The 26,790-nt window shown below is 35.9% G+C and overlaps 1 protein-coding gene across 3 annotated transcripts in view; it reads left to right on the forward strand.

Annotated features, from left to right (window-relative positions):
- CHM (CHM Rab escort protein) overlaps nucleotides 1–26,790 on the forward strand; it is a 206,934-nt gene that overhangs the window by 74,983 nt on the left and 105,161 nt on the right. For all 3 annotated transcript variants that reach the window (XM_078064860.1, XM_078064861.1, XM_078064862.1), the window contains exons 5-8: nucleotides 7,264–7,651; nucleotides 13,255–13,371; nucleotides 13,877–13,997; nucleotides 15,486–15,711. In XM_078064860.1, coding sequence (XP_077920986.1) covers nucleotides 7,264–7,651; nucleotides 13,255–13,371; nucleotides 13,877–13,997; nucleotides 15,486–15,711 — 852 coding nt within the window. The remainder of the gene's footprint in view (nucleotides 1–7,263; nucleotides 7,652–13,254; nucleotides 13,372–13,876; nucleotides 13,998–15,485; nucleotides 15,712–26,790) is intronic.

Genomic DNA, 26,790 nt, shown 5'->3' on the forward strand with positions numbered 1-26,790 from the left:
GATGTCTTCTCCAATTTTGTAGGTTGCCTTTTAGTTTTGTTGATTATTTCCTTCACTGTGCAGAAACTTTTTATTTTGATGAAGTCCCAATAGTTTATTTTTGCTGTAATTTCCCTTGCCTCAGGAGACATATCTAGTAAGAAGTTGCTACAGCCGATGTCAAAGAGGTTGCTGCCTGTGTTCTCCTCTAGGATTTTGAGGGTTTCCTGTGTCACATTTAGCTCTTTTCATCATTCTTTGTCTGTTGTTTTTTTTTTTAATTTTTTTTTTTTTTTTAAGATTTTATTTATTTGCGAGAGAGACAATGAGAGACAGAGAGCATGAGAGGGAGGAGGGTCAGAGGGAGAAGCAGACTCCCTGCTGAGCAGGGAGCCTGATGTGGGACTCGAACCCGGGACTCCAGGATCACGACCTGAGCCGAAGGCAGTCGCTTAACCAACTGAGCCACCCAGGCGCCCCATTCTGTGTCTGTTTTTGTGTATAGTATAAGTAAGTGGTCCAGTTTCATTTTTTGCATGTTGCTCTCCGGTTTTCCCAACAACATTTGTTGAAGAGACTGTCTTTTACCCATTGGATATACTTTCCTGCTTTGTTGAAGATTAATTGACCATATAGTGGTGGGTACATTTCTGGGTTTTCTGTTCTGTTGATCTATGTATCTATTTTTGTGACAGTATTATACTGTCTTGATCACTATAGCTTTGTAATGATATAACTTAAGGTCTTGAATTGTGATGTTTCCAGCTTTGCTTTTCTTTTTGAAGATTGCTTTTTGCTATTTGGGGTATTTTGTGGTTCTATACAAATTTTAGAATTCTTTGTTCTAGTTCTGTGAAAAATGCTGCTGTTATTCTGATAAAGATTGCATGAAGACTGTAGGTTGCTTTGGGCAATATAGACATTTGAACAATATTTTTCTTCCAATCCATGAGCTTGCAATGTATTTCCATTTCTTTGTGTCATCTTCAGTTTCTTTCATAAGTGTTCTAGTTCAGAGTATAGATCTTTTACCTCTTTGGATAGGTTTATTCCTAGGTATCTTACAATTTTTGGAGCAATGGGATTGATTCCTTGATTTCTCTTTCTGCTGCTTCATTATTGGTGTATAGGTATGCACCACATTTCTGTATGTTGGTTTTGTATCCTGTGACTTTACTGAATTCATGTATCAGTCCTTGCAATTTTTTGGTGCAGTCTTTGGGGTTTCTGTATAGAGTATCATGTCATCTGCAAATAGTGAAAGTTTAACTTCTTCTTTGCCAATTTGGATGCCTTTTATTTCTTTGTATTGTCTGATTGCTGTGGCTAGGACTTCCAGTACTATGTGAAATAATTGTGGTAAGAGTGGACATCCCTATCTTGTCCATGACCATAAAGGAAAAACCTCTTAGTTTTTCCCCATTGAGAATGATATTAGGTGTGGATTTTTCATATAAGACCTTTATTATGTTGAGGTATGTTCCCTCTAACCCTACTTTGTTGAGGGTTTTTTTTTTTTTTTTTTTTTTTTATAATGAATGTATGTTGTACTCTGTCAGATGCTTTTTCTGTATCTTTTCAAAGGATCATATGGTTCTTATCCTTTTTTTTAATTAATGTGGTAAATCATGTTGATTGACTTCCAAATTTTGAGCCATCCTTGTGGCCCAGGAATAAATCCCACTTGATCATGGTGAATGATTCTTTTAATGTACTATTGGATTCAATTTGCTCGTATCCTGTTGAGAAATTTTGCATCCATGTTCATCAGGGATATCTGCCTGTAGTTGTCTTTTTTAGTGGAGTCTTTGGTCCTGGAATCAAGGTAATGCTGGCTTCATAGAATGAATTTGGAAGTTTTCCTTCCTCTTCTGTGTTTTTAGAATACTTTCAGAAGAAAAGGTGTTAACTCTTCTTTAAATGTTTGGTTGAACTCCCCTGAGAGGCCATCTGGCCTTGGACTTTTCTTTGTTGGGAGATTTTTGATTACTGTTTCAGCTTCTTTGGTGGTTCTGGGTCTGCCCAAGTTCTCTGTTTCTTCCAGCTTCAGTTTTGGTAGGATGTATGTTTCTAGGAATTTATCCATTGCTTCCAAGTTGTCCAATTTGTTGGCATATAATTTTTAATAATACCTTCTGATACTTTCATAATATTATCTCATAATTGTATTTCTGTGGTGTTGGTTGTTATTTCTTCTCTCTCATTTCTGATTTTATTTATTTGGATCCTTTCTCTTTTCTTTTTCATAAGTCTGGCTAGGGGTTTATCACTTTTAATAATTCTTTCAAGGAACCAACTCCTAGTTTCATTGATCTGTTCTATTTTTTTTTTTTTTTTTTAGTTTCTATATCATTTATTCCTGCTCTAATTTTTATTATTTCCTTTCCTCTGCTGGCTTTAGGCTTCATTTATATTTCTTTGTCTAGCTCTTTCAGGTGTAAGGTTAGGTTGTTTATTTGAGATTTTTCTCTCTTGGATTGTCATGTTTTCATTTTAATTTGTTGCCATGTATTTTTTTTATTCTTTAATTTCCTGGTTGACCCATTCATTCTTTTTTTTTTTTTTTTTGATTTATTTATTCACTTTAGAGAGAGAGAGAAGGAGAGCATGAGCAGGAGGGGCAGAGGGAGATGAAGAGAAGATCTCAAGCAGACTCAGCACAGAGCCCAACACAGGGCTCAGTCTCACTACCCTGAGATCATGATCTGAGCTAAAACCAAGAGTCACACGCTTCACTGACTGTGCCACGTAGGCACCCTAGATCCATTCATATTTTAGTAGCATATTGTTTTGCCTATATGTATTTGTGGTCTTACCAAATTTTTTCTTGTGCTTGACTTCAAGTTTCATAGCAAATGGTCAGAAAAGATGCATGGTATGATCATAGTCTTTTTGTAGTTGTTGAAGTCTGAGTTGTGACCTAGTATGTGATCTGTTCTTGAGAATGTCACATGTGCACTCAAGAAGAATGGGTATTCTGCTGCTTTAGGATGAAGTGTTCTGAATATATCTGTGAAGTCCATCTGGTCCAGTATGGCATTCAAAGCCATTGTTTCCTCGTTGATTTCCTGCCTAGATGATATGTCCATTGATGTAAGTGGGGTGTTAAAGTCCTGTAGTATTACTGTATTAATATCAATGAGTTTCTTCATGTTTTTTATTAATTGTTTTGTACATTTGGGTGCCCCCCCCCCCGTATTGGGGGTATAAATATTTACAGTTGTTAGATCTTCCTGTTGGATAGTCCCCTTTATTATGATATAGTACCCTTCTTCATCTCTTATTATAGTCTTTGGTTTAAAATCTAGTTTGTTTAATATAAGTATTGCTACTCTGGCTTCCTTTTGATGTCTGTTTGCATGATAAATGTTTATCCATCCCCTCATGTTCAGTGTGCAGGTGTCATTAGGTCTAAAATGAGTCTCTTGTAGGCAGCATTTAGATGGGTCTTGTTTTGTTATCCATATTGCCATCCTGTGTCTTTTGATTGGAGCATTTAGTCCATTTGCATTCAGAACTGTTGATAGCTATGTATTTATTGCCATTTTATTACTTGGTTTGTCGTGTCTGGAGATTTTCTCTGTTCCTTTCTTCTCTTTGTCACTTTTGTTCTTTTCTTTCCACTCAAATAGTCGCCTTTAGTATTTCTTGCAGGGCTGGTTTAGTGGTCACAAACTCCTTTAGTTTTGTTTTCTCTGGGAAACTCTTCATCTCTCCTTCTCTTCTGTATGATAGCCTTGGTGGATAGAGATTCCTGGCTGCTGATTTTTCCCATTCAGCACTTTGATTATATCATGACACTGTTCTGACTTACTAAGTTTCTGTGGATAGATCTGCAGCTAGTCTTATAGGTCTTCCTTTGTAAGCTCAGTACTTCTTTTGTCTTGCTGCTTTTAGGATTTTTTTCTTTATAGCTATATTTTGCAAATTTAATTATAATAAATCTTGGTATTGGCCCACTTCTGTGGATTTTGATGGGAGTCCTTTGTGCCTCAGGATCTGGATGTCTGTTTCCTTCCCCAGATTAGGGAATCTTTCAGCTATTATTTCCTCAAATAAATTTTCTGCCCCCTTTTCTCTCTCTTCCTGTTCTCGGACTTGTATAGTACGAATGTTCTTTCATTTGATGGAGTCACTGAGTTCCCTGAATCTATTCTCCTGATCCATAATTCTTCTTTCTCTCTTTTGCAGCTTTGTATTTGTCTGTTATTTTACCTTCTATATCACTTATCTGTTCCTCTGCTTCTTTCATCCTTGTGTTCGTTGTATCCAGTCTGTTTCAGATCTTTTCTATAGCAGTTTACATTTCTGTTTTGTGTGTTTTTTTTTTTTTTTTAACTCTTTTATCTCTGTGGTAAGGGCCTCCCTGAAGTCTTCCATTCTTTTCTCAAGTCCAGTCATTATCCTTATGATTGTTGCTTTCAGTTCTCCATTCAGGCATATTATTTATATCTGTTTCAGTTAGATCTCTGGCTGTGACCTTATCTTGTTGTTTCATTTGGGATGAATTCCTCCGTCTTGGCATTTTGCCTAAGTGTCTGCCTTTGTTAGAAAATCTTGTTCCGTTTCCTGCTTTTGAGTGTATTGGCTTTATGAAGAAGAGGTCATATAGTGCCCAGGGCCTGGTGCTTCAGGGCATGTGTCTGGTGCATGCTCATGCATTCTGCTGCTTGTTTTGGCTGCTGTGTCCTTCAGGCCAGTTATCTGCAGAGTCTACCCTTGCCTTCTTTGGGCAGTGTTTGGTCCTTGGGCAGAGTGCAGTGAATTTAACTAGGTGTACTCCAGTCTACTTGTTAAATGAGACCCAATACTACTTCCACTAGACCTGAATCTTTGCATAACTCTCTGGTCAGGAGATGTTGTGGCTGGTTTTCTGGGGAAGGGTCCTGTCAAGCTAGGACTGAGTCAAACTTGACAAAGAAGTTCAGTAGGGGTAGAGTGCAGGGGTGTTGGACCTGGTATAAGCCAGTTAGGCAGCCAGTGTAGGTGCTCTGGTGTTTATAGCAGTTGGTTCTTTTTTTATGCTGAGGGGTGGGGGAGGGAAATAGAGCCAGGCAGTTCCATTGTCCCTGGAGAGGGTTCTCAGTGCTTGTTGTTCTCAGGAACTCAGTTTGAGAAGAGGGAATTATCTCCCCCCTGTGTGTCCCAGGTGTTCTTTAGATGACTGTCTGCCCCCAGGTGGTTTGCCTGCCTTCTCTCCAGGATCAGTGCAGTTTGCTCTCCAGGCTCTATCCCAGCCATGCTGTGGATCTCTAAAACTCTAGTCTTCAATCCCTGCTGGTTGCAAAAACTCACAAAAATCTGCCTCTTTTGTTTTCCCAGCCAATGGAATGTGTTCCCCTGTATGCTTCTCTCTCCCTTGCCTTTCTCCCAGACCAGGGCTCCCTCCCCTCCACAGCATGAGAGATCTGTTTTTCCCCCAAAGCATGTCTCTGCACTTCCTACCTTCCTCCATGTGACCTCTTCTCTCCCTCTAGTTGTGTAGTTTGTTCTGTCAGTCCTCAGGTTGATTTCTTGGGTATTCAGAATGATCTGATAGTTATCCAGTTGTTTTCAAGGGAGAAGAGCTTAGGATCCTTCTATTCCACCATCTTAGCTCTTCTCCCCAGCACTTTTTTTTTTTTTTTGACATTTAAGTTATGTTACTCTTTCATTGTACCTCTTTTATTATAGTGTTTATTGTATTAATTGTAATAAGACATTTTAAAAATACACTTAAAAGTGTACTCAGACTTACTTATAATTTATTGCTTTTTCCTGGCCTCCTATCTTGTGTTTTCTACAGATTCAGTTTGTTTCATGTTTACACACACACACACACACACACACACACACACACACACCCTTGGCATGTAGAAACCATTTATTCTTCAATAATTTATTAGCACGTCTGTAGAGCAGTGCAGTAGGTGCTGTGAGGGACACATAAGTAGAGATGTTCTGGTCTTCCCTCAAGGGAATTAAAGTCTACTTCAGAAGATAAAGTATATCCTGGACAACCAAAGGACTATTAAAAGGAACTGATAAATAAATGCAAGGTAAACTGCATGTGTGTATTTTGGGGACATGAAGTAATAGAATGATATGTATGGTTGGTTTAAGGAAGTTTTTTGGGGAAATATTTAAAATTTTTCTTACAGTGGATAGATTGTTAAAGTATGTGCTTATTTTTGAGAATAAGAGAATTACGATATTATGGGGAGTGGGATGAATAACCCAGGAAACACAAATGATATGGTCCAAAACATGGAGATTGGAGTTGATAGATTCAGAGAGATGCTATGTCTGAAAACAAGAGCAGTAAGACCAGAAAATAGTTGATAAAGAAGGTGATAGGGGTTAGAGGCAGGAAGAAGATTTTATGGGGTAGGGCTTAGAGACCATACAAGGAAGAGCTGCTATAAGTTCTTGAGCAATCAGTTAGCAGGTGTTTACTTCCCAAGGCCTATCATTGGCATTTTTAGTGTTGCACAGTAGGACAACTCAATGAAATGTAGGTTCTGTGGAGGATAAACCATGAAAGTGAAATGCATAATGTGGGTAGATTGAACAGGAGCCTGTTTTATCAGTAGTAACTTTGGAATTGGGACTTCCAGTAGAGTAATAGACACTAAAACAAAATAAAGCAGGAAAGAAAAAAAAAAGATCCTCTTAGATACCACATTGTGATAAGCCAACTTAAACTTTATGGCAACTTTTTCTAGCTCTGTCCCATCATCAAAAATAATAATCTTTCATAACTACCATTGTTGAACATTTACTGTGTGCTAGGCACTGTGATAGGTTCTTTGCACATGACACCATGAAGACTAAACTACTAATCTTCAAAACAACCTTGTGAGGTAGATGCTATTATCCATATGTTATAGATGGATAATTTAGATCAGAGAGGATAAATAACTTGTGTAAGTTCACAGAGTTACCTAATTACAGGGTCAGGATTTGAACATTGTCCTGTTTATTCTGAAGCCTGTGCTCATAAGCACTTTTGATTTGTTTCTAAAATACAATTCCCTTGATGACATTAAATTCTCAAAAGTGTACATATGACAGACCCTACTAAACTCTGAAATCTTTATGTGTATTTTTCAAATATTAATTATGTTTTATATTGTATTGGAACTTTAACAGATGAATGTTTAGTGTGTGGTTCATATAAGGCAAAATGTATACTGAACTTGATAATATAAATGGGGTAAAGAAATAAAAATCTCCATTAAAATAATAGAAAAATGTAGCCGGTACAATATTCAAAAGTGTGTTGTTATTATGATTTCTCATTAGTCAGGATTTACATGAAGATGTTGAAGAAGCTGGTGCACTGCAGAAAAATCATGCTTCTGTGATATCTGGAAGCCCCACAGAAACTGCACATTCTGCCTATCTGCCTTCAGAAGATGAGTCATTATGCACTGGGAGCTGTGAAATGCCCACAGAACAAACTCCAAGCAGTGATCTAGAGACTGCCCTAGAAATAAACGATGTGGGAGTAACAGGGGAAAAAGAAAAACATTATGACGATAAAACTTGTGTGAAGTCAGCTTCAGAAGAAGAAACAAGTGAAAATGTGCCTACAGCAGAAGACACTGCATTGCCACCAAAGAAAAATAGGATTACTTACTCACAAATTATTAAAGAAGGCAGGAGATTTAATATTGATTTGGTATCAAAAGTAAGTACTAATTTTCTTCATCTTATCATTAGAATAATACTAATTTTTATTTTTATTTTTTTTAAAGATTTTATTTATTTATTTATTTGACAGAGAGAGGCACAGCGAGAGAGGGAACACAAGCAGGGGGAGTGGGAGAGGGAGAAGCAGGCTTCCCGCCGAGCAGGGAGCCCGATGTGGGGCTCGATCCCAGGACCCTGAGATCATGACCCGAGCCGAAGGCAGACGCCCAACGACTGAGCCACCCAGGCGCCCCAGAATAATACTAATTTTTAATTGATTGAAAATAGCATCTGGGACCATAAACCCAGTTATCATAATTTTATTTTTTGAAGTGTGGAACATTTGTTTTATAAAGAGATAGTAGCCAGAAATTTATAATTCAGTTAAAATATTCTTTAAATATAGGTTTAAAAATGCATTAAAAATGCTCAGTACTGTAGCACAAGAATAGTTTTGTACTGGAGCAGAGTCCACTCTAATATTCTCCTACTGCATGGACACCAAGAATTCTATCAAGAGAAAAATTCTAATGAGCCTAATTATAAATTTATATTAGATTTATAGTTAATTAAATGAACTTTTTTTTTAGCCCTTCTATAACTATTTTAACATCTGTATGGGGGCGCCTGGATGGCTCAGTTGTTAAACGTCTGCCTTCGATCTCAGGGTCCCGGGATCGAGCCCCGCATCAGGCTCCCTGCTCTGCGAGAAGCCTGTTTCTCCCTCTCTCACTCCCCTTGCTTGTGTTCCCTCTCTCACTGTGTCTCTCTCTGTCAAATAAATAAACCTTTAAAAAAAAATCTGTATGATGATGAACATTCTGAATAAACCAGTGCATTTTTGAAAATCACCTGTTCAGGTATGAGGGCTTTAGAGGATAATTTAATGGTTGGTGGGGGAGGGAGACTGGAAACAATGCTATTCTTTGGTTATATTTCAGCCCCTAACTCTGATGTTAGGTCAGTGTAACTTCAGAGGAGGTCCCTGAGTCTTTGGAGAGTACAATGTTGTATTGGGTTTATAGGAAGCAAGGTTAATGTAGTGCAAAAAGAACAGAAAACCAGTAAGGATGGTCTTAAAAGGTTAGATATAGGGTGCGCCTGGATAGCTCAGTCGGTTAAATGTATGCCTTTACCTCAGGTCTTGATCCCAGGGCCGATGGATAGAGCCCCACATCCGGCTCCCTGCTCAGTGGGGAATCTGCTTCTCCCTCTGCCCCTCCCCCCCCAGCTCCTGTGCATGCTCTCTCTCTTTCTCTCTCTCTCTCAAGTAAATAAATACAAATCTTAAAAAAAAAAAAGATACAGGGCTGGGAGAAAGTAGAAAAAAACAGACTAAATCCCATAAATTGAGGGCAAACAATAAGAAATTAAAAAGAAGTAGGAGAGTGTAGTAAATAATATTAGACTTGCCTCAAAACTAAGCTTTTCAAGTTAATGTGCTCTCTTGAAGTTCCAAGTTACAGAGTAAAGAGAGACTAATTGCATATTCCTCACATTTTGCTGATACAATCCCATATGCTCACACTGCTGCTCTCTTTGAACCTGATGCCTAAAAATATGAGTATATTTTTTAGTAAAAAAAACCTTTGTTTCTTTCCATCACATAGCTTTCTGTGTCTGGTTCTTTTCTGCTCTTGAGTTGACTGCTACTTTGGTCCTACTTCATATTTCTGTGCCATCTATTCCACCTTCAGCTACTGTGACCCTGCCGTGCTTTGAAATCTAGCATTTTTTCCATGTTACCTTGGCTATTGATTTCTGGGTGGAAGTTTAATCATAGTTTATTAATGGTCTTCCTCTTCTCATGAACAGAAAATAAGTTTTACAAAACCAAAAAATAAAATAAGAAAACTGAAGTAGTCAAGTTACAAATGGGCTTTGTTCTGAAATTTTCATTTTTAGTTACTTGGAATATGGAATGCCTAATTTAAATGATGATATAAATGTTGGTTAAGAATCAACACTAGTGCGGCGCCTGGGTGGCTCAGTCGGTTAAGCGTCTGCCTTTGGTTCAGGTCATGATTCCAGGGTCCTGGGATCGAACCCCGCATCGGGCTCCTTGCTCTGCAGGGAGCCCACTTCTCCCCCTCCTCCCCGCTTATACTCCTCTCTCACTGTCTCCTCTTCTCTCTCTCTCTCAAATTAAAAAAAAGAATCAACAGTTTATAATAGTCTCTAACCCTTATGGTAGCTGAAATACAGTATAAATATTGCAAAGGGAAATGGTAGAAGATGGTGGTGTATCAATTTTTGGAATTAGTGTAGAAAATTATTCACTTGTATGAAAGAAAGTGAACGCTGATTGTAGTGGAGGGGGAGATAGTTTAATTAGATGCTAAGATGTTTGAGGAGACTTTTAAGATTTCTGGGTATTTTCATGAGTTTCAGTGGGTCACAATAGTTTGTCTTTTAGGGTAAATTAAAAACAGATGTGTCTAGAGAGGTCAAGGCAGTTTACTTTGTCCTGCATAGTAGTTTTCATGGTTTTATTTTTATTTTTATTTTTTTTAAAGATTTTATTTATTTGCTAGAGAGAAAGACAGCCAGAGAGGGAACACAAGGAGGGGGAGTGGGAGAGGGAGAAGCAGGCTTCCTGCTGAGCGGGGAGCCTGATGCGGGGCTCGATCCCAGGACCCTGGGACCATGACCTGAGCTGAAGGCAGACGCTTAACGACTGAGCCACCCAGGCGCCCCTTCATGGTTTTATATATTTAAAAAATAATAATAAATTCATCCTACAAAAGCAGCAGTAGCTAAAGAATGCAGAACCATTGCAATATAAGAGGTTTATTATCATTTTTTAATGTTAGTCATTTAGTGAATATTTACTGAGTACCTATGGTGTAGAAAGCAGGACATTCCATGATATTGGGGCAATCAGTTACTCCTTGGAAATTCTGTCTGTTCTAGTTTCAATTATTGCATCTAAATTTAGGATGATTGCCAAATATCTGTTTCAAGCCCTACCTCTTTCCTAAAGTCCAGTTTGATGTCTCCAAACTACTTGACATTTCTACATGCATTCCATCTCAAAGTCATCATGGTAAAACTGACACACACATTACTGTGGTGCTTTACCCACATAAATATAGCCTTTTAAAAAGTAGTCTTATACTACTCAGGGTAGGTTAAATAAAATACTTAACATTTTTATGTAGTATATATATTATTATTATAGTATAATATTATACTGCTTAGAGTAATAGAGAAAATCAAAGTTGAAGGTCTTAAACAATTAAAACTCTTTTCTAAGAAAGTCCATACCCTTAATAATTATGGAACCAACATGGCCAAGTGAAGCAAAAATGATTAATTAATTATTAAATCTAATTGTCAATATTTTATTTTATTTTTTCTTAAAGATTTTATTTATTTATTTGACAGAGAGAGACACAGCGAGAGAGGGAACACAAGCAGGGGGAGTGGGAGAGAGAAGCAGGCTTCCCGCGGAGCAGGGAGCCCAGTGCAGGGCTCGATCCCAGGACCCTGAGATCACGATCCGAGCCGAAGGCAGACACTTAACGACTGAGCCACCCAGGCGCCCCTAATTGTCAATATTTTAATGAAATTGAAGTATTCTTTTTATTTTTATTGAAGTATAATTAACATACAATATTATATTAGTTTCAGTTGTACAACATATTGATTGGACAGTTCTATACATTTACTAATTGCTCACCACTATTACCATCTGTCACCGTACAACATTGGTATAATATTACTGACTATATTCCCTGTGCTGTACTTCTCATCTCCATGACTTACTTATTTTATAACTGTAAGTTTGTATCTCTTAATTCCCTTTATCTATTTCATTCACCCAACCACAGCCACCCATCTCCTCTCTGGCAACTACCCAGTTTGTTCTCTGTAGTTAAGAGTCTGGTTTTTTGTTTCTTTGTTCATTTGTTTTGTTTTTTTAGATTCCACATATAAGTGAAATCATATGGTATTTGTCTTTCTCTGACTTATTTCACTTAGTATACTGCCCTCTAGGTCCATCCATGTTGTTGCAAATGGCAAGATTTCATTCTTTTTTATCACCAAGTAATTCCATTGTGTATATATATATACACAACTTTATCCATTTTTCTGTTGAAGGATACTTGGTATTCTTTAGCCTCTCATCACTGAAATTTCTGTTACATCACTTAGAGAGTGGTGAAAAAGAGGCTTAGGTTTAAATACTTTACTTGTTATTACTAAGCTTCAGACAAAAGTTTAGTTTTAATTGAAATGTGTTCTCAGTGTTATCTTAATGCATTATTTTAAGCTGGCATTAAATCTTAAGCTTTACTAAGATCTTATTAAGTGAAAATACATCTTATGTTTGTGTTAATATTTGTGAAATTATTATGACTACTGAGGGATCATTGAATTTCAAGTATTTGTTGAAACAAATTAGGTATTTGAAGTACCTATTTTTTATTATAATTACAGAATACTTGGCAATATATTCTTAAAAACAGGGGCTATATCAGTTGTGTAGGGTATTAGGCTGAAGATAATGAAATAACATGCTATATTTAGTCAGGGTAATTGGATTAGTTTCAGAAAAAGAAGCAGTGCCAGCTTTGTTCTGTACAATGCTGGACTTTATAAAAATTCACCTAACTGATACTGATTTTCAAAGTCTTTACTGACCTCTTGGATACTCAGACTAACCAGTTTGGATTGATTTTTGAAATTCCCTTTTTCTTTGTAGTAAAGCTAATTGTTTTCTTTCCCTCCTGTATTACAGATGTAACATTTACATTTTTAATATTTATTTATAGACACTTAAAGGTATATCATTATAGGACATAGCCAAATCTGTTGCATTTAACCATATGGTTAAATTTAGAACATGCTAGATAATACTGTTGAAGTTGTTTTTGTCTCTGATATTGGTTATGAGTGATGTGAATGATTAAATCAATTCCTCACATGCATGCTGGCGATACCCATCATCCTCACTTCTTGAAAAAGACATATCATTTAAATCTAGCCTGCTAGGATTATAGAGGGACCTTAAAATTCAACTCTTGTGGTGGAAATGTATAACCAATCTTTTTCTTTTTTGTTTGGTGAGGAAGTCCAGCGAGCTGGTGTCTTCTTAATGACCACCTGTCATTTTATAAGGCTACAGTCTCTTATTCAGAACCCTTGGGCCTGGTGTGTTCTGTTATTTAGATTTAAAAAATTATTTTAGAAACTAATACAGTACATATGCTGATATGCTATAGATGACGTAACAACAGTCTTAGCAGAGTCTGAGGAGGCACTCTGTAATTAAACCTATTAATATTTCTGCAGTCAAATGTATGAATATTCACAGTAAGTGGGGCAAAGACGGAAGAGCCTTATATCAGTTTGGGTCATTTTGTTGCCAAACTAATTATGGAAAAACTTTGGATTCCAGAGTTTTTTGGGTTTTGAATTTCAGATAATCAATTGTAAACCTGTCGTAAAGTGTGTTATGTATGACAGTATTAATAGCTATAATGCTTTTTACAAATATTTAAAAATGTGGAATTATATATATCTTTATTTAGCATTTATCAGTTTTTCCACAATTTTACCTTTTATTTCATCCTGTAAAATATTTTCTTTGTACAGCTGCTGTATTCTCGAGGATTGCTAATTGATCTTTTAATCAAATCTAATGTAAGTCGATATGCAGAGTTCAAAAATATTACCAGGATTCTTGCATTTCGAGAAGGAAGAGTGGAACAGGTACTTTGCTACTGAAGTATTGTAACTGGGTATGAGCTTAAGTTATTATGATATATTTTGGAAGGATAAGCAAATAGGATTGTCATTTTCCTGGCAAAGCAGCAAATTCCAATCCTGCATGGTAAAAGTAAATAGTAAGAGATTACTCAGTCAAAATTTCTAGTGTTAATTTTTTCATGAGTTATTCTGCAGCCTGATGTTGGTGTTGAGAAAAGGTTAATATCAGGCAGTATTGCTAGATTTGAGCTGTCATTTGTACCCAGTTAGGGGTGACGTGCCATTGGCCTTTTAATGGCATAAGGAGCAACTTGGCAGAATTAAGTAAGAGAGCTCACAAGTTAATTAGCTCTGAAGCCAACAGAGATGCCATTAGAACTGATGGAAGGTAACATGAATGGCTAGCATGGAAATAATGATCTTGTTATAGTTAAAAGGAAAAGAAACGTAATTTGGAATACTTGCATCACTAGGAAGCAGTTTCTTAACTTAAAATCATGTTTTTCAGGTTCCTTGTTCTAGAGCAGATGTCTTTAATAGCAAACAACTTACTATGGTAGAAAAGCGAATGCTAATGAAGTTTTTTACATTTTGTATGGAGTATGAAAAACATCCTGATGAATATAAAGGTATTGTTTTCTATTAAATTGTGTTCTCTAGTTATTTGAGCTTTCTTATTTTAATATGCTTGCTCTGATGTAGTAAGCCACTCATTTCTCTGTTAAAGTACATTCTTACTCTGCACTATCCAGTAGGTTAGCCATGAATAACATGTAGCTATTTAAATTAACATTAATTAAAATTAAATTTAAAATTCAGTTCCTCAGTTGGACTAGCCATATTTGAAGTGCTCAGTAGCCACGTGTGGTTATTAGCTACTATGGCTACAGTACAGCTATAGAATGTTTTCATCATTGTGGAAGTGCTATGCTGGGTGTTAGTTTTTATTCTTGTTAAGTAAATACTGCTGTCAACTGGTTCTTCATAGACGATACATTCTTTTCATTGTTCCATTAATTTTTTTCAGCAGTTAAAAAAATCTGTATATTTTTTCATTTTCCCAGGATTACTTTTGCTTGGTATATTGAATTATTCATTTTGACTGATTAAGAAAAAGAGGCTAGATGGTATGGGGAGTGTATTAGAGGACATGGTTTCTAGTCTTGGCTTTGACCCAAATCATACAGTTACTTCAGAGTTTGTTGAAAATTGAACATCTCTGTTTAGTATCAGAGCTTTATACTTTTTAAGTGCTTTGGGCTGGAAACATTATCCAAAATAGGAATATTCTATTGATGTTTCATTTATAAGGTTACAATGAGAAATAGAGCAGTATTTTTTTTTTTTTTTTTACTTGATGGAATATTAAAAGTCAGGCTCTTGCTCTTAAAGCTTCATGTCCATTAGATACTGCCAAATCGTTCTTCACAGTGGTGTAAACTTATGTTCTCTCAGTAAATTTTTATAATTTTTATATATTTTTTTCTTTCATCATGGAGTTGTATTTCCTACCACTAACAGTCCAGTTACATTTTTTTCTGTTCTTTAAATGAGTAGTTTTTAGGGGTCCCTTGTTTTGAGGTGTGATATAAGGCAGTAAGACTGATTCCATTAGCCACACAGAAATTAACTTCCTTACTTTTTAGTCATAGTTTATTGTTCTTAGTTTTAGTAAGAAATATACATTTCAAAAAAATTAAGTATCGCTCTATCATTGTTGTCACCAAAAAATTGCCATTTGTCATATTTAATATTTCAAAGTGTAATTATTGACATTATTCTGCAGTTTTAATGGTAATAAAGTTAATTATTGCCAATTATGGAAACCTATTGTGATGGTTAATGAATTAATATTTTTCTAATTTTTTAAGTCTGTAAACTACTAAAGATTCATCATTTAAAGCTTAAAAATTGTGCCATTAATTCAGTTAAGATAGTGAGATTGTTTCTAGTTTCTTTTTTTCCCCTAAAATCTGTGGTTTCTGTCTAAAATGTAATATTTGCCACCTGGGTCCTTTGCCAAGTGTTTTGAACAGGCTTGATCTCTTTTGTGCAGTGTTTTTTAAATTGGAAGTTTTGTTCTGATTTTAACTTGATAAATTTTTATCTTTACATAGCCTATGAGGAGATTACATTTTCTGAGTATTTAAAAACTCAAAAATTAACCCCCAACCTCCGGTACTTTGTCCTGCATTCAATTGCAATGACATCAGAGACAGCCTGCAATACCATAGATGGTCTCAAAGCTACCAAAAACTTTCTTCGCTGTCTTGGGCGGTATGGCAACACTCCATTTTTGTTTCCTTTATATGGCCAAGGAGAACTTCCTCAATGTTTCTGCAGGTAAGACTGGCATTGGTTCTCTTGTTTCTTCTTAAGGTAATAAATAACAGATGAAAATTAAAAAGACAAAAATGAGATTTATTCAAGATTTAGTATATGCAAGCATACTCTGTTGTTCTGCTCTTTTATAAATCTATGTATTTGCCTACCTACCTGTCTGATATTCAGTTTGGCCTGTGTTTGAACTTCATAAAATAGAACCCCACTGTAAATTCCTTATTTCACTCAATATTATGTTTCAAAACACCATCCTTGTTTTGCATAATTATAGTTACTTTCATTGCTATGTAGTATTCCATTGTGAATATACCACAATTTATTTTTCCATTTTTCTTTTGGTAGACACAAGATGTTTCCAGGGGTTTTTTGTTTGTTTGTTTTTGTTTTTTTGTTTTGTTTTTTGCTGTTATTAACATCCTTGTGTATGTTTCAGGATATGTATGTTCAAGAATTCCTCTAGGATACATACCTAGGAGTGGAATTTCCAAGTCATGGGGTATATGAATGTTCATACAAGATAGTACCCAAATTTTTCTCCAGAGCACTGTACCAGTTTACATCCCACAGCAGTATATAAGAATTTCCATAGGTCTACATCTTTGCCAACATTTGTTATTTGGTTTCTAAGTTTTTGTCAATCTGACTCACATAAAATAGCCTCACATTATACTTTCATTTTGCATTTCATAGACTACTTATGAGGTGGAGCATCTTCTCATATGGTTATTGGATATTCATGTTTTCTCTTTCGTGAAATGCATGTTCCTGTGTTTTTCCATTTGTCTCTTGTGTTATTGTATTTTCCTTATTGATTTGTAGGAGTTTTTCTTCTGAATACTAATCTTTTCTTAGTTGTATGTGTTGCGTATATCTTGCTTTATGGTATTCATTATGAATGGAGGTTATTAAGATTAATGTAGTCAAACATAACAATCTTTTTTTTTTTTATACTTAGCACTTTTAGGGTAGTGGAGCATGGTAGTTAAAAACCTGGACTATGGAGACAGACTACCAAGATTTAAGTCCTGGCTTCTCCATTCATTGGCCATGTAACCTTGAGCAAGTTTTACAGTCTATAAGAATCAACTTTTTGGCTTTTTGATTCTTTCTATTCCAGCTTTGTGTTCCTAGTTCATTAATTTCCATTCTTTATTATCTCCTTTATTTTGCTTTCTTTGGGTTTTGTTCAGCTCATCCCTCCCCTTTTCTGTCCCTGCCAATTCTTAGGAGGAAACCCAATGTTAAATATGTATCTTTTTTATTTTCTAATATAAGCATTTAAGATGATAAAGTGCCAACTCCTCTTTTGACTCTTCACAGTTATTACGTATTATTTTCATTATCTTTTAGTCTTAAATATCTTAATTTCCATTATGATTCCTACATTGACCCATGGATTGTTGAGGGGTTTTATTTATTTATTTTTTTAAAGATTTACTTATTTGACAGAGTGCGCAAGCAGGGGGGGTGGGAGAGGGAGAAGCAGAATCCCCACTGAGCAGGGAGCCTGATGCGGGGCTCGATCCTGGGAGTCCGGGATCATGAACTGAGCTAAAGGCAGGCGTGTAACCCACTGAGCCACCCAGGCGCCCCATTATGAGAGGTTTTAAAATAGCTGATTTGGTTGATTCTTTTGCTCTTACCGTCTAATTTCATTGTAGAAAATTAATTTACGTCTGGAAAATATGTTTTTTTATTTAAATTCAATTAACCAACATAGTGTACATCATTAGTTTTTGATATAATGTTCAGTGATTCATTAGTTGTGTATAACACCCAGTGCTCATCACATCACGTGCCCTCCTTTAATGCCCATCACTCGGTTACCCCATCCCCCCACCCTCCTCCTTATCCACAACCGTCAGTTTGTTTCCCAGAGTCAAGAGTCTCTCATGGTTTGTCTCCCTCTCAGATTTCTTCCCATTCAGTTTTTCCTCCCTTCCCCTATTGTCCTCTGCCCTATTTCTTATATTCCACATATGAGTGAAACCATATGATAATTGTCTTTATCTTATTGACATATTTCACTTAGCATAATACCCTCCAGTTCCATCCATGTCGATGTAAATGGTAGGTATTCATCCTTTCTTATGGCTGAGTAATATTCCATTGTATATACGAACTGCATCTTTATCCATTCATCTGTTGAAGGGCATCTTGGCTCCTTCCACAATTTGGCTATTGTGGACATTGCTGCTATGGAAAACATGTTTTTTTTTGTTTTTTTAAAGATTTTATTTATTTATTTGAGAGAGAGAGAATGAGAGCATGAGAGGGAGGAGGGTCAGAGGGAGAAGCAGACTCCCTGCCGAGCAGGGAGCCTGATGCGGGACTCGATCCTGGGACTCCAGGATCACGACCTGAGCCGAAGGCAGTCGCTTAACCAACTGAGCCACCCAGGCGCCCGGAAAACATGTTTTTATGGTATTAATACTTCGAGCTTTATGTTATGACTTAGTATGTCATCAATTTTTGTAATTTTTCCATTTATGTTCAAGAAGAATGCGTTTAGTTCTTGGGCACAGGGTTCTCTAATTATTGGTCTTGGAGTCTAATAAGGCAGGCTTTGAGTTGTAATTTGCAAATTTTTTTTTTTGTAATTTGCAAATTTTATTGAGTTTTTTCCTTTGATCTACCATTAATAAAGTATTTTAAAATCTCCCATTATGATGTTTGATTTCTCAATTTCTCCCTATAATTCTGTCAGTTTTTACCTTATATTTATTTTGAGGCAATTTGTTAAGATCATTTAAATTTATAACTGTTTAATCTTCCTGATGAATGTAATATTTTACATTATTTGCTTTCTCCATCCCTAATAATGCATTTTTTTTCCTTAAAGTCTACTTTGTCTGATATTATAATAGCTACTACAACTTATTAGTATTTGCCTGTTTTATCTTTCTCCATCTCTGAGTCTTCTGAGTCTGTATTTGGGGCTCTAAATAGCAAATTAATGCATATTTTTAATCCCATTTGACAATCTCTGTCTTTTACCAAGCATGATGAATCTTGTTAATAGGAGTCTGTTCCTTCCTTTTGAAGTATCCAATTTTAAAAGTTCCTCTGGTTTACATCTGTTGGCAGTAAATGCCTAGTTTGTATATGAACATAACTTTTTTTTGCCTTTTTGTTTTGAGGGAAGATTTGTGAGGAAAACATTTCTAGGTTGGCAATTCTTTTTCTCAGTACTTTAAAATTTTATTCCACTGTCATTTGGATTCCTTCTTTTGCTGTTGAAAAATTGATGTCAGCCTAATTGTCATTTGTTTATAAATCATATTTCTTTTCTCTCAGGTTGTTTTTAAGATAGTTCGTTTTTGGTGTTCTGCATTTTCACTACAGTGAATTTAGGTGTTTCTTTATCTAGCTTGGTATCAGTTAAACCATGTGTAATTAATAATATTAAACCATTTTGACCTACAATTTCATATGGTTCAAACAACTTCAGTGTATTTCCTCTATCTGAATTGTCATTTATCATTTTGGAAAATTGTCAGCCAGTATCTTTGCAAATACTGGTTTTCCTCCATTGTCTCTCTCCTTACTTTTTTGGAACCCTAACTAGAAATGTTTTAGAATTTTGCATTCTCTCATCCCTATTTCTTAATCTCTTTTTCATACTTTCTATCTCCTTGTCATTCTGGCTATATTCTGGGTACTTTATTAAGATCTCTTTTCCAGTTTATTAATTCTCTCTATTTGTCTCTGATCTGTAGTTTAATCCTCTCATTTTTTTACTTCAATATTGTAATCTTTCATTTGTAGAAGCTCTGCTCCTCCTATCCCCAAATCTTTCTTGTTGTTTGATATTTTCTTTTGCTTGTTCATTTTGTCCATATATCTTACATTCTGCCATGTATTGTTTCTGTTGATTCATGTTATTGGTTTAGTTTCTTGTGCCATGTTTATCTTTGAGAGTTTATATTTGATTGGTTTTAATCTTTGGAAATCTGGGGACCCAAATTAAGGATGCTTTCCTTCAAGGATTATTTGTGTTTGCTTCAGCCAGAAAGCACTAAGATTTGGGACCATTTCAGTTCCTTTCAGGGGATCCTTTCTTTTTTTTTTTAAGATTTTTTTTTTTTTTTTTTTTTTGATAGAGCGAGAGAGCACAAGCAGGGGGAACAGTAGAGGGAGAGGGAGAAGCAGGCTCCCCGCCAAGCAGGGAGCCCGATGTGGGGCTCGATCCCAGGACCCTGGGATCATGACCTGAGCCGAAGGCAGACGCTTAAGACGCTTAACCATCTGAGCCACCCAGGCGCCCTCTTTTTTTTTTTTTAATTTAAATTCAATTAGCCAACATACAGTACATCATTAGTTTCAGATGTAGTGTTCAATAATTCATCAGTTGCATATAATAAGGGGATCCTTTCTTATTAAAGGAGGATCCTTTCTTATTAAAGGAACCCCAGGTACAGTTGCCACACTGATTAATATGAGCAACAAGACTTTTTTTTAACATAAAAGTAAAACTGTATTAGAAATGCATCTCTTAGAATAAACAGATAGTTACTAGACTGGAGATGGGTGGGGGAATGGGTTAAATAAGTGATTGGGTTTAAGGAGTGCACTTGTGATGAGCACCAAGTATTTTATGGAAGTGTTGAATCACTATATTGTACACCTGAAATATAAAGTTACATTGTATGTTAACTAACTGGAATTTAAATAAAAACTTAAAAAATGCATCTCGTAGTGACATGACTGTTTAAAAACATGGTTCATGTATCTTGGGAAGAGTATTACTTATGGCTAGAATGAAGACTTGCTTTTTTTTTAACTAAGATTTTATTGACTGATTGATTTGACAGAGAGAGAGAGTACAAGCAGGGGGAGCAACAGGGAGAGGGAGAAGCAGGCTCCCACTGAGCAGAGAGCCCGACATGGGGCTCGATCCCAGGACCCTGGGATCATGACCTGAGCCGAAGGCAGACGCTTAACCGAATGAGCCACCCAGGCGCCCCAAGACTTGCTTTTATTTAATTGCAGTGTTGTTTTTTTTTTTCTTGAAGCTTTGAATTTAGCTCAAGGTTTGTTTGTACTGTGTGTGTGTATTTGGGTTTGGGGAGTTTCTTGTAGACATTTATTTCTTTCAATCTCAGCAGTGCAATAAAAGTTATGCTTAATGTAAAAAGTCATTTTTTTTTGGTAGAAACAAGAGGTCCCTTCACAGTATCCAGTCCAATATACTGCTGGAAGTAGATATTCTCCCGTCCACATTTCTTAATCATGCAGAGGTGAGAATGTTATAAATTTGAAAGTAATTTAATTCTGAATATGATAGATCTATGTATTTCCAGACAAACTCTTCCTTCTCCAGTTACTTGTCAAAGTAGGCATGAATAGGGAATGTCATTTCCCACAGGACCAGAGGTCCTCCTATCAATTTAAACTAAGAGGGAGGTTTTCTGGTTTTCTTAATCATTCTTTTCCTCTTCCTGTGGCATTGCCTGATGTAAAAGGAGCCACACTATTTTTTCTTGTGTTGCCACTTGCTACTCACTCCTACAGAGCTTTTAGGTAAGGAATAGGGACAGAATGAACACTGGGGAGTGAACAGAAGCTCACTGGTTTTCCTTACCATTTTTTGAAAACATTCCTGTTTTTCCACTAAATCCCTGTATTTCCTTTCCTAATTCAGATCATATTTACATCTAGTAAATACTGTTTGGTGTTTGTTTGTTTGTTGTTTTTAAGGGAAAAAACACTGAAAAGTTTTGTTTGTCCTATACTGATATAAAATTTCAAAATGAGACCTTATATGTGTTGAATCCTAGATAAAGAAGACATTTTTCCCCAAAAATGATTGTACCCTCTTTTTTTTAAGATTTATTTATTTATTTTAGAGAGAGCACGAGAGTGGGAGTGCATGTGTGCTCACGTGCACATGAGCAGGGGGTGGAGCCAAGGGAGAAGGAGAGGGGGAAAGAAGCAGATTCCACCTTGAGCCCATAGCTGGGGCTTGATCTCACAGCCCTGAGATTATGACCTGAGCCAAAATCAAGAGTCGAAAGCTCAACCGACTGAGCCACCCCAGCACCTCTGTACTCTCTTTAAGGCTGAGTTTTTATCAGCCTTCTACATCTTTTTATCCTCTATAGAGTGTATCTCAGAATTTTGTGTATGATATAGATTTAATGTTTATTATAAAAATTATACCTCACTCTCTGCAATTTGAACTGATACTTTCAGGGAATTATATAATTAAATGTATATACATATAGGTAGTTGATTAAAAACAAAATAAACCAAAAACTTTCTCCATTTTTTTGGAAGTAGTATATTAAACTTTTGGGTGTTTTTTTGGTAATTAAAGTAAATCTAAGGTCTCTGAGGTGTATAAAATATATACACACTTACACACACACATATATGTATGTGAATTATAATAAAAATGCATTAGCCTAGGGATATTAACTTTATATTTGATTCCCTGCATCACAGTTTATAATTTCATATAAATGTTGTTTTGTTTATATCCTAAAGTAGTAACACTACTACCATCTATACATCATAGCCTACACTTTTTATCACCAGTTTATCAGAATTAGGTGTCACCTGTTCTGTGATTTCTAACCACTATTCTATATTCTGTTTTATTATAAGCCTAAGCATTTCTCAGCCAGTTACAGTGGGTACTCATCAAGGCTACTGATATAAATGGCATGCATGCATATTTATGTGAGGATTCAAAGACATTTGTAAGTCATATCCTTGCATTCTAAATGAATTCTGCATAAACAGTATAACATTTTAACTACTAGAGATAACTTTCATTAATAAACACCCTTTGAGGTTTTTATACATTTAAATAGGTAGATTTTTTAAAAGGTTTATTTATTTAAGAGAGAGAGAGCAAGTGAGCAAACAGGAGAGGGGCAGAGGGAGAGAGAGACAAGCAGACTCTTCACTCAGTGGGCATCCCGACACTGGGCTCCATCCCAGGACCCTGAGATCATGACTGGAGCCGAAATCAAGAGTCAGACACTTAACCGACTGAAACCACCCAGGATCCCTGGTAGATTTATTTTTAAGTAAAAAATGTGAAGCTTACTTATTGTAATACTACCCACTAATATGTCATAAATTGGACCTTTTGGGAAGAAAAGTCATTGAAAACTGTATTTTTCTAGTCTAGCAAGCCACAGAATTTTCCCTACCGCCGTATATTGGTTAGTATTTTTTCTGACACACTGGACAGGATATGTGTGCAGTATATAGGTTTTTAGACTCTCTCAATATATCTTCTAAACAGAAGTCCTTTTTAAGCCCTGACTAATTTATTTCTGTTATCTGTGTGGTTGGTAACATGGTAGCTTTTAGAACTTTCTAGTTCAGAGTAGGTTTCACATAGTGTGTCATAACCTGTGAATTGGAGCAGTACCAGTGGGATCAAACAAACTTTACACTTTTTTATAAGTAGACTTAGACTGCCCAGGGATTGTTACTTGATTTTTATAAGAAGAGTTTATTCAACTGATAATTTACTGGGTAATTCAGTCTTCCATTCTTCAGTGGCCTAAATTTTATTTCCTTTTTTCCTTTAATGTAGTAGGATTCTTAAAACATAAAAGATGTGTTTTTTTTATTTTTAACATGTAATATAAATATTGTGCATGCACACACATGTAGAATCACCACCAAATACTTTTTACTAGGTGTTTGTACTCGTGACATTTTTTTGAGTATTGACTGTGGAAAATTGAACAAATGCGAGATCTGCCTCAGGAAATTTTGGAACACAAGTTGATCTCTAACTTATAGCTTTTAAAAAGAGAGAATGAGGGGCGCCTGGGTGGCTCAGTTGGTTGAGCGACTGCCTTCAGCTCAGGCCATGATCCTGGAGTCCCGGGATCGAGTCCCACATCGGGCTCCCTGCTCAGCAGGGAGTCTGCTTCTCTCTCTGACCCTCTTCCCTCTCGTGCTCTCTGTCTTTCATTCTCTCTTTCTCAAATAAATAAATAAAATCTTTAAAAAAAAAAAAGAGAGAATGAGAGAACACCAAAAGTCCAAAATATGTAAGTAACTTGCTCAAGATTATAGGAATAGCATGGAAAGATAGGAAAGGGACTCTCCCACTTGATAAATTCATTCAGCAATGCCTTGAATAATGATGCCTACAAGGGACCACATAGATGGTACTCTGATTTTGTTATAATCATGGAATTTATTTTTAATATAAATTGTAAAGTATTTTCTATTGTTTTATCTTTTTCCTCTGCTTTATTGTTATATTTGGAGAACTCTGTAGAAAACATCTCTCAGACCAAAGTAACCTGCCTATTTTATTCTCTAATAACCAACACTTTTTATTTAGGGAATTTTCAGAAATCTAAAAGACATTTGTTAACCTGGATGAACCTATTGGAAAACCAAGAGAAATGTTAAAATTGGCCAAAGATTATACCAATGGAAAGTTTTATGAGTTTATATATTCAGTTGCATGTAAAGTCAGAGCAAAATTGAGATGGCTTCTTAAAGTCTGCCCCCAATGTTCTTGCCCTTCCACCCACATAAGCATGGCTTAGATTATAGATCTAGATACTTTAACAGTACATTATTATTTCCCTTTAACAGCATTCTCTTTAATCTCTTTTCTTGTAAAATTCTCCCTACTATTCTGGTAGTAATATAACAAAAAAAAAATTGGAATTGAAAGAATGCTTTCATGTTGTTTTGATGGTCTAATTTTATAAATGAGGAAAGATAAAAAGAGGCTGAGGCTAGAAAGCAGATTTCCTGGTATGCATTCTTCATGACTTACCTCTTACACAATCTTATACAATTTTTTTAAAGATTTTATTTCTTTATTTGAGAAAGAGAGAACAAGCAGGGGGGAGGAGCAGAGGAAGAAGGACAAGCAGACTCCACACTGAACACAGAGCCCAATGCAGGACTCAATCCCACGATCCTGAGATCATGACCTGAGCTGAAATCAAGTCAGACGCTTAACCGACTGAGCCACCCAGGTGTCCCACAATTTTTAAACATTTTCTGAAAAAACTAAAAGGAGATAGTTAATAAAAATATTGTTATTTTGGGGGATTTAAAAAAATATTTGTGGTATTTGTCAGCTTTTAACAACTTGTAATTTGTTAGGATTTCTTACTGTCAATACATAGTCACTTTGTAAAAAAAAAGCAGGTGAGACTAAGGGCCATTCTTACAGTATTCTTAGAAACATCTTCCAATTCTGTGCCCAGTAGGAAATACTACTTTAGATGAATAAAGGAATTCTTTCAACTTCCCACATTTTACCTAATAGATAAAGGTAAAAGGAAAAACATTACGAGCAAACAGATTTCCCCTTCAGCCCTATAATTTTTATGTTTGCATTTGATGAACACTAATGCAGATGAGCCCAGTAGCAGTTAGATTTTATACGTTTTGGAGGCTAGTTACCATTCCTGTGTTTCATGCTCCCAACCCCATTGGTTCCCTGCCCCCACCCCACCTCAGTGTCATAGGTAGAACTCCATGATACACCTAAAAATGTAGGTGTGGAAACGACCTATATCTAATTGGTAGATTTGACCAGTCCAAATTGTTTGTATGTGTAAAGCTTGATTATTGAATTGAACCTTAAATATTTGAAATTAAAGGTTAAAAAATTGCCAAAGTGAATTCAACAGAAACATTAATTAAATGAACATTGAGTGCAAAAGTCCTATAGTTAAGTAAGAAATATTTTCATTGTGGATCACTACACATTATTGTTTTGCAGCACTGCAGCTGAGTAGAGAGCTGCACTGAGATATGCTATGCCAAAGGTTCTTAATCTAGGGTCCTTGGGTCCTTGGAATTTATATACAAAATGTTATATGTGTGTCTTTATGAGAGGAACTCATAGTTTCATCAGATTTTCATGGTCATCCATGACCTAAAAACAAGGATTGAGAACTATTGTTATGAATTTTCCATAAAAGAAAACATTTTTTACTCAGATAATCATTCCTTAAGAGCTTATGAAAAGAAGAGGTCCTAAAGAGTTTATAATAAAGGTGCTTCTGGAGTATAAAGACAGAAGAGAGATGGGAAAACTTGGAAAATGTTGCTATTGGAACTGTAATTTTCAGGCACCTCTTGGGATAGATGCAACCAGATATTTATGCTCTAGTGTTGTGAAGGAGAAGTAGTTAAGTATAGTATAATGAACAAGAGGGTACATTTTAGAGCCAGACCCATGGGGGTTAAATCCTGGTTCTGCCATTTACTAGCTGTGTATTCTTGGGCCAGTTATTTAACCTCTCTGTGCTCCAGTTTCCTCATTTTTTCATGGGGATGATAATAGCATCTACCTCATAGGTTGTAAGGATGAAAATGAATTAATATCCAGAAAGTGGTTAAAACATTGATTGCCTTAGTGTACTACATAAGTATTAGCTGTTATTACTCTTAGTATGATTATTATAATTATTGCTGCTGCTGCTGTTGTCTGAATTAGGGACTGAGCCAGATTTAGTATTCTAATATAGTGGGTCAACAAATTTTTTTCTGTAAAGGGTCAGATAGTAAATAGTTTTGGCTTTGTAAGACATGTGGTCTCCCTTGAAACTATTTGCAGTCATAGACAATATGTAAAAGGATGGACATGGCTGTGTTCCAGAAACTTTCTTTACAAAATAGGTGGCGGGTTTTCTGACCCCAGTTTAATCAGTTCAATAGTCTTTTATCTACCAAATATAGTAATAATACTTTTTAAAAACCCTGATATTAGGGGATATTACAAGATTGCCTCAGTGCACTGCCTAGTGTACATTAGTCATTAAGTATTTGATGGGTAAATTAATGAATAGGTATTTATGAATTGCTGCAAAAAATTGTGTGTCAAAGAAGTGGTAGAGCAGTGTTTTCAAGCCTTCACCTGTGTCAGAATTTAACACCATTACTGGGCCCCATTCCTGGAGTTTCTGACTTTTAGATCTGGTGTGAAGCCTGAAAATTTGCATTTCTAATAAGTTTCCAAGTGTTGCTGTTGTCTAGGGAACACAGCTGAAGAGTAAGTAACCAGGGTAATTGCTCTCTGGGCCCAATTCTGATCAACAAGAAGAAAAGGATTTAGAGTGACAGAAAAGT

The sequence above is a fragment of the Halichoerus grypus genome, chromosome X, assembly GCF_964656455.1.
Source record: "Halichoerus grypus chromosome X, mHalGry1.hap1.1, whole genome shotgun sequence".
Lineage (NCBI taxonomy): Eukaryota > Metazoa > Chordata > Mammalia > Carnivora > Phocidae > Halichoerus > Halichoerus grypus.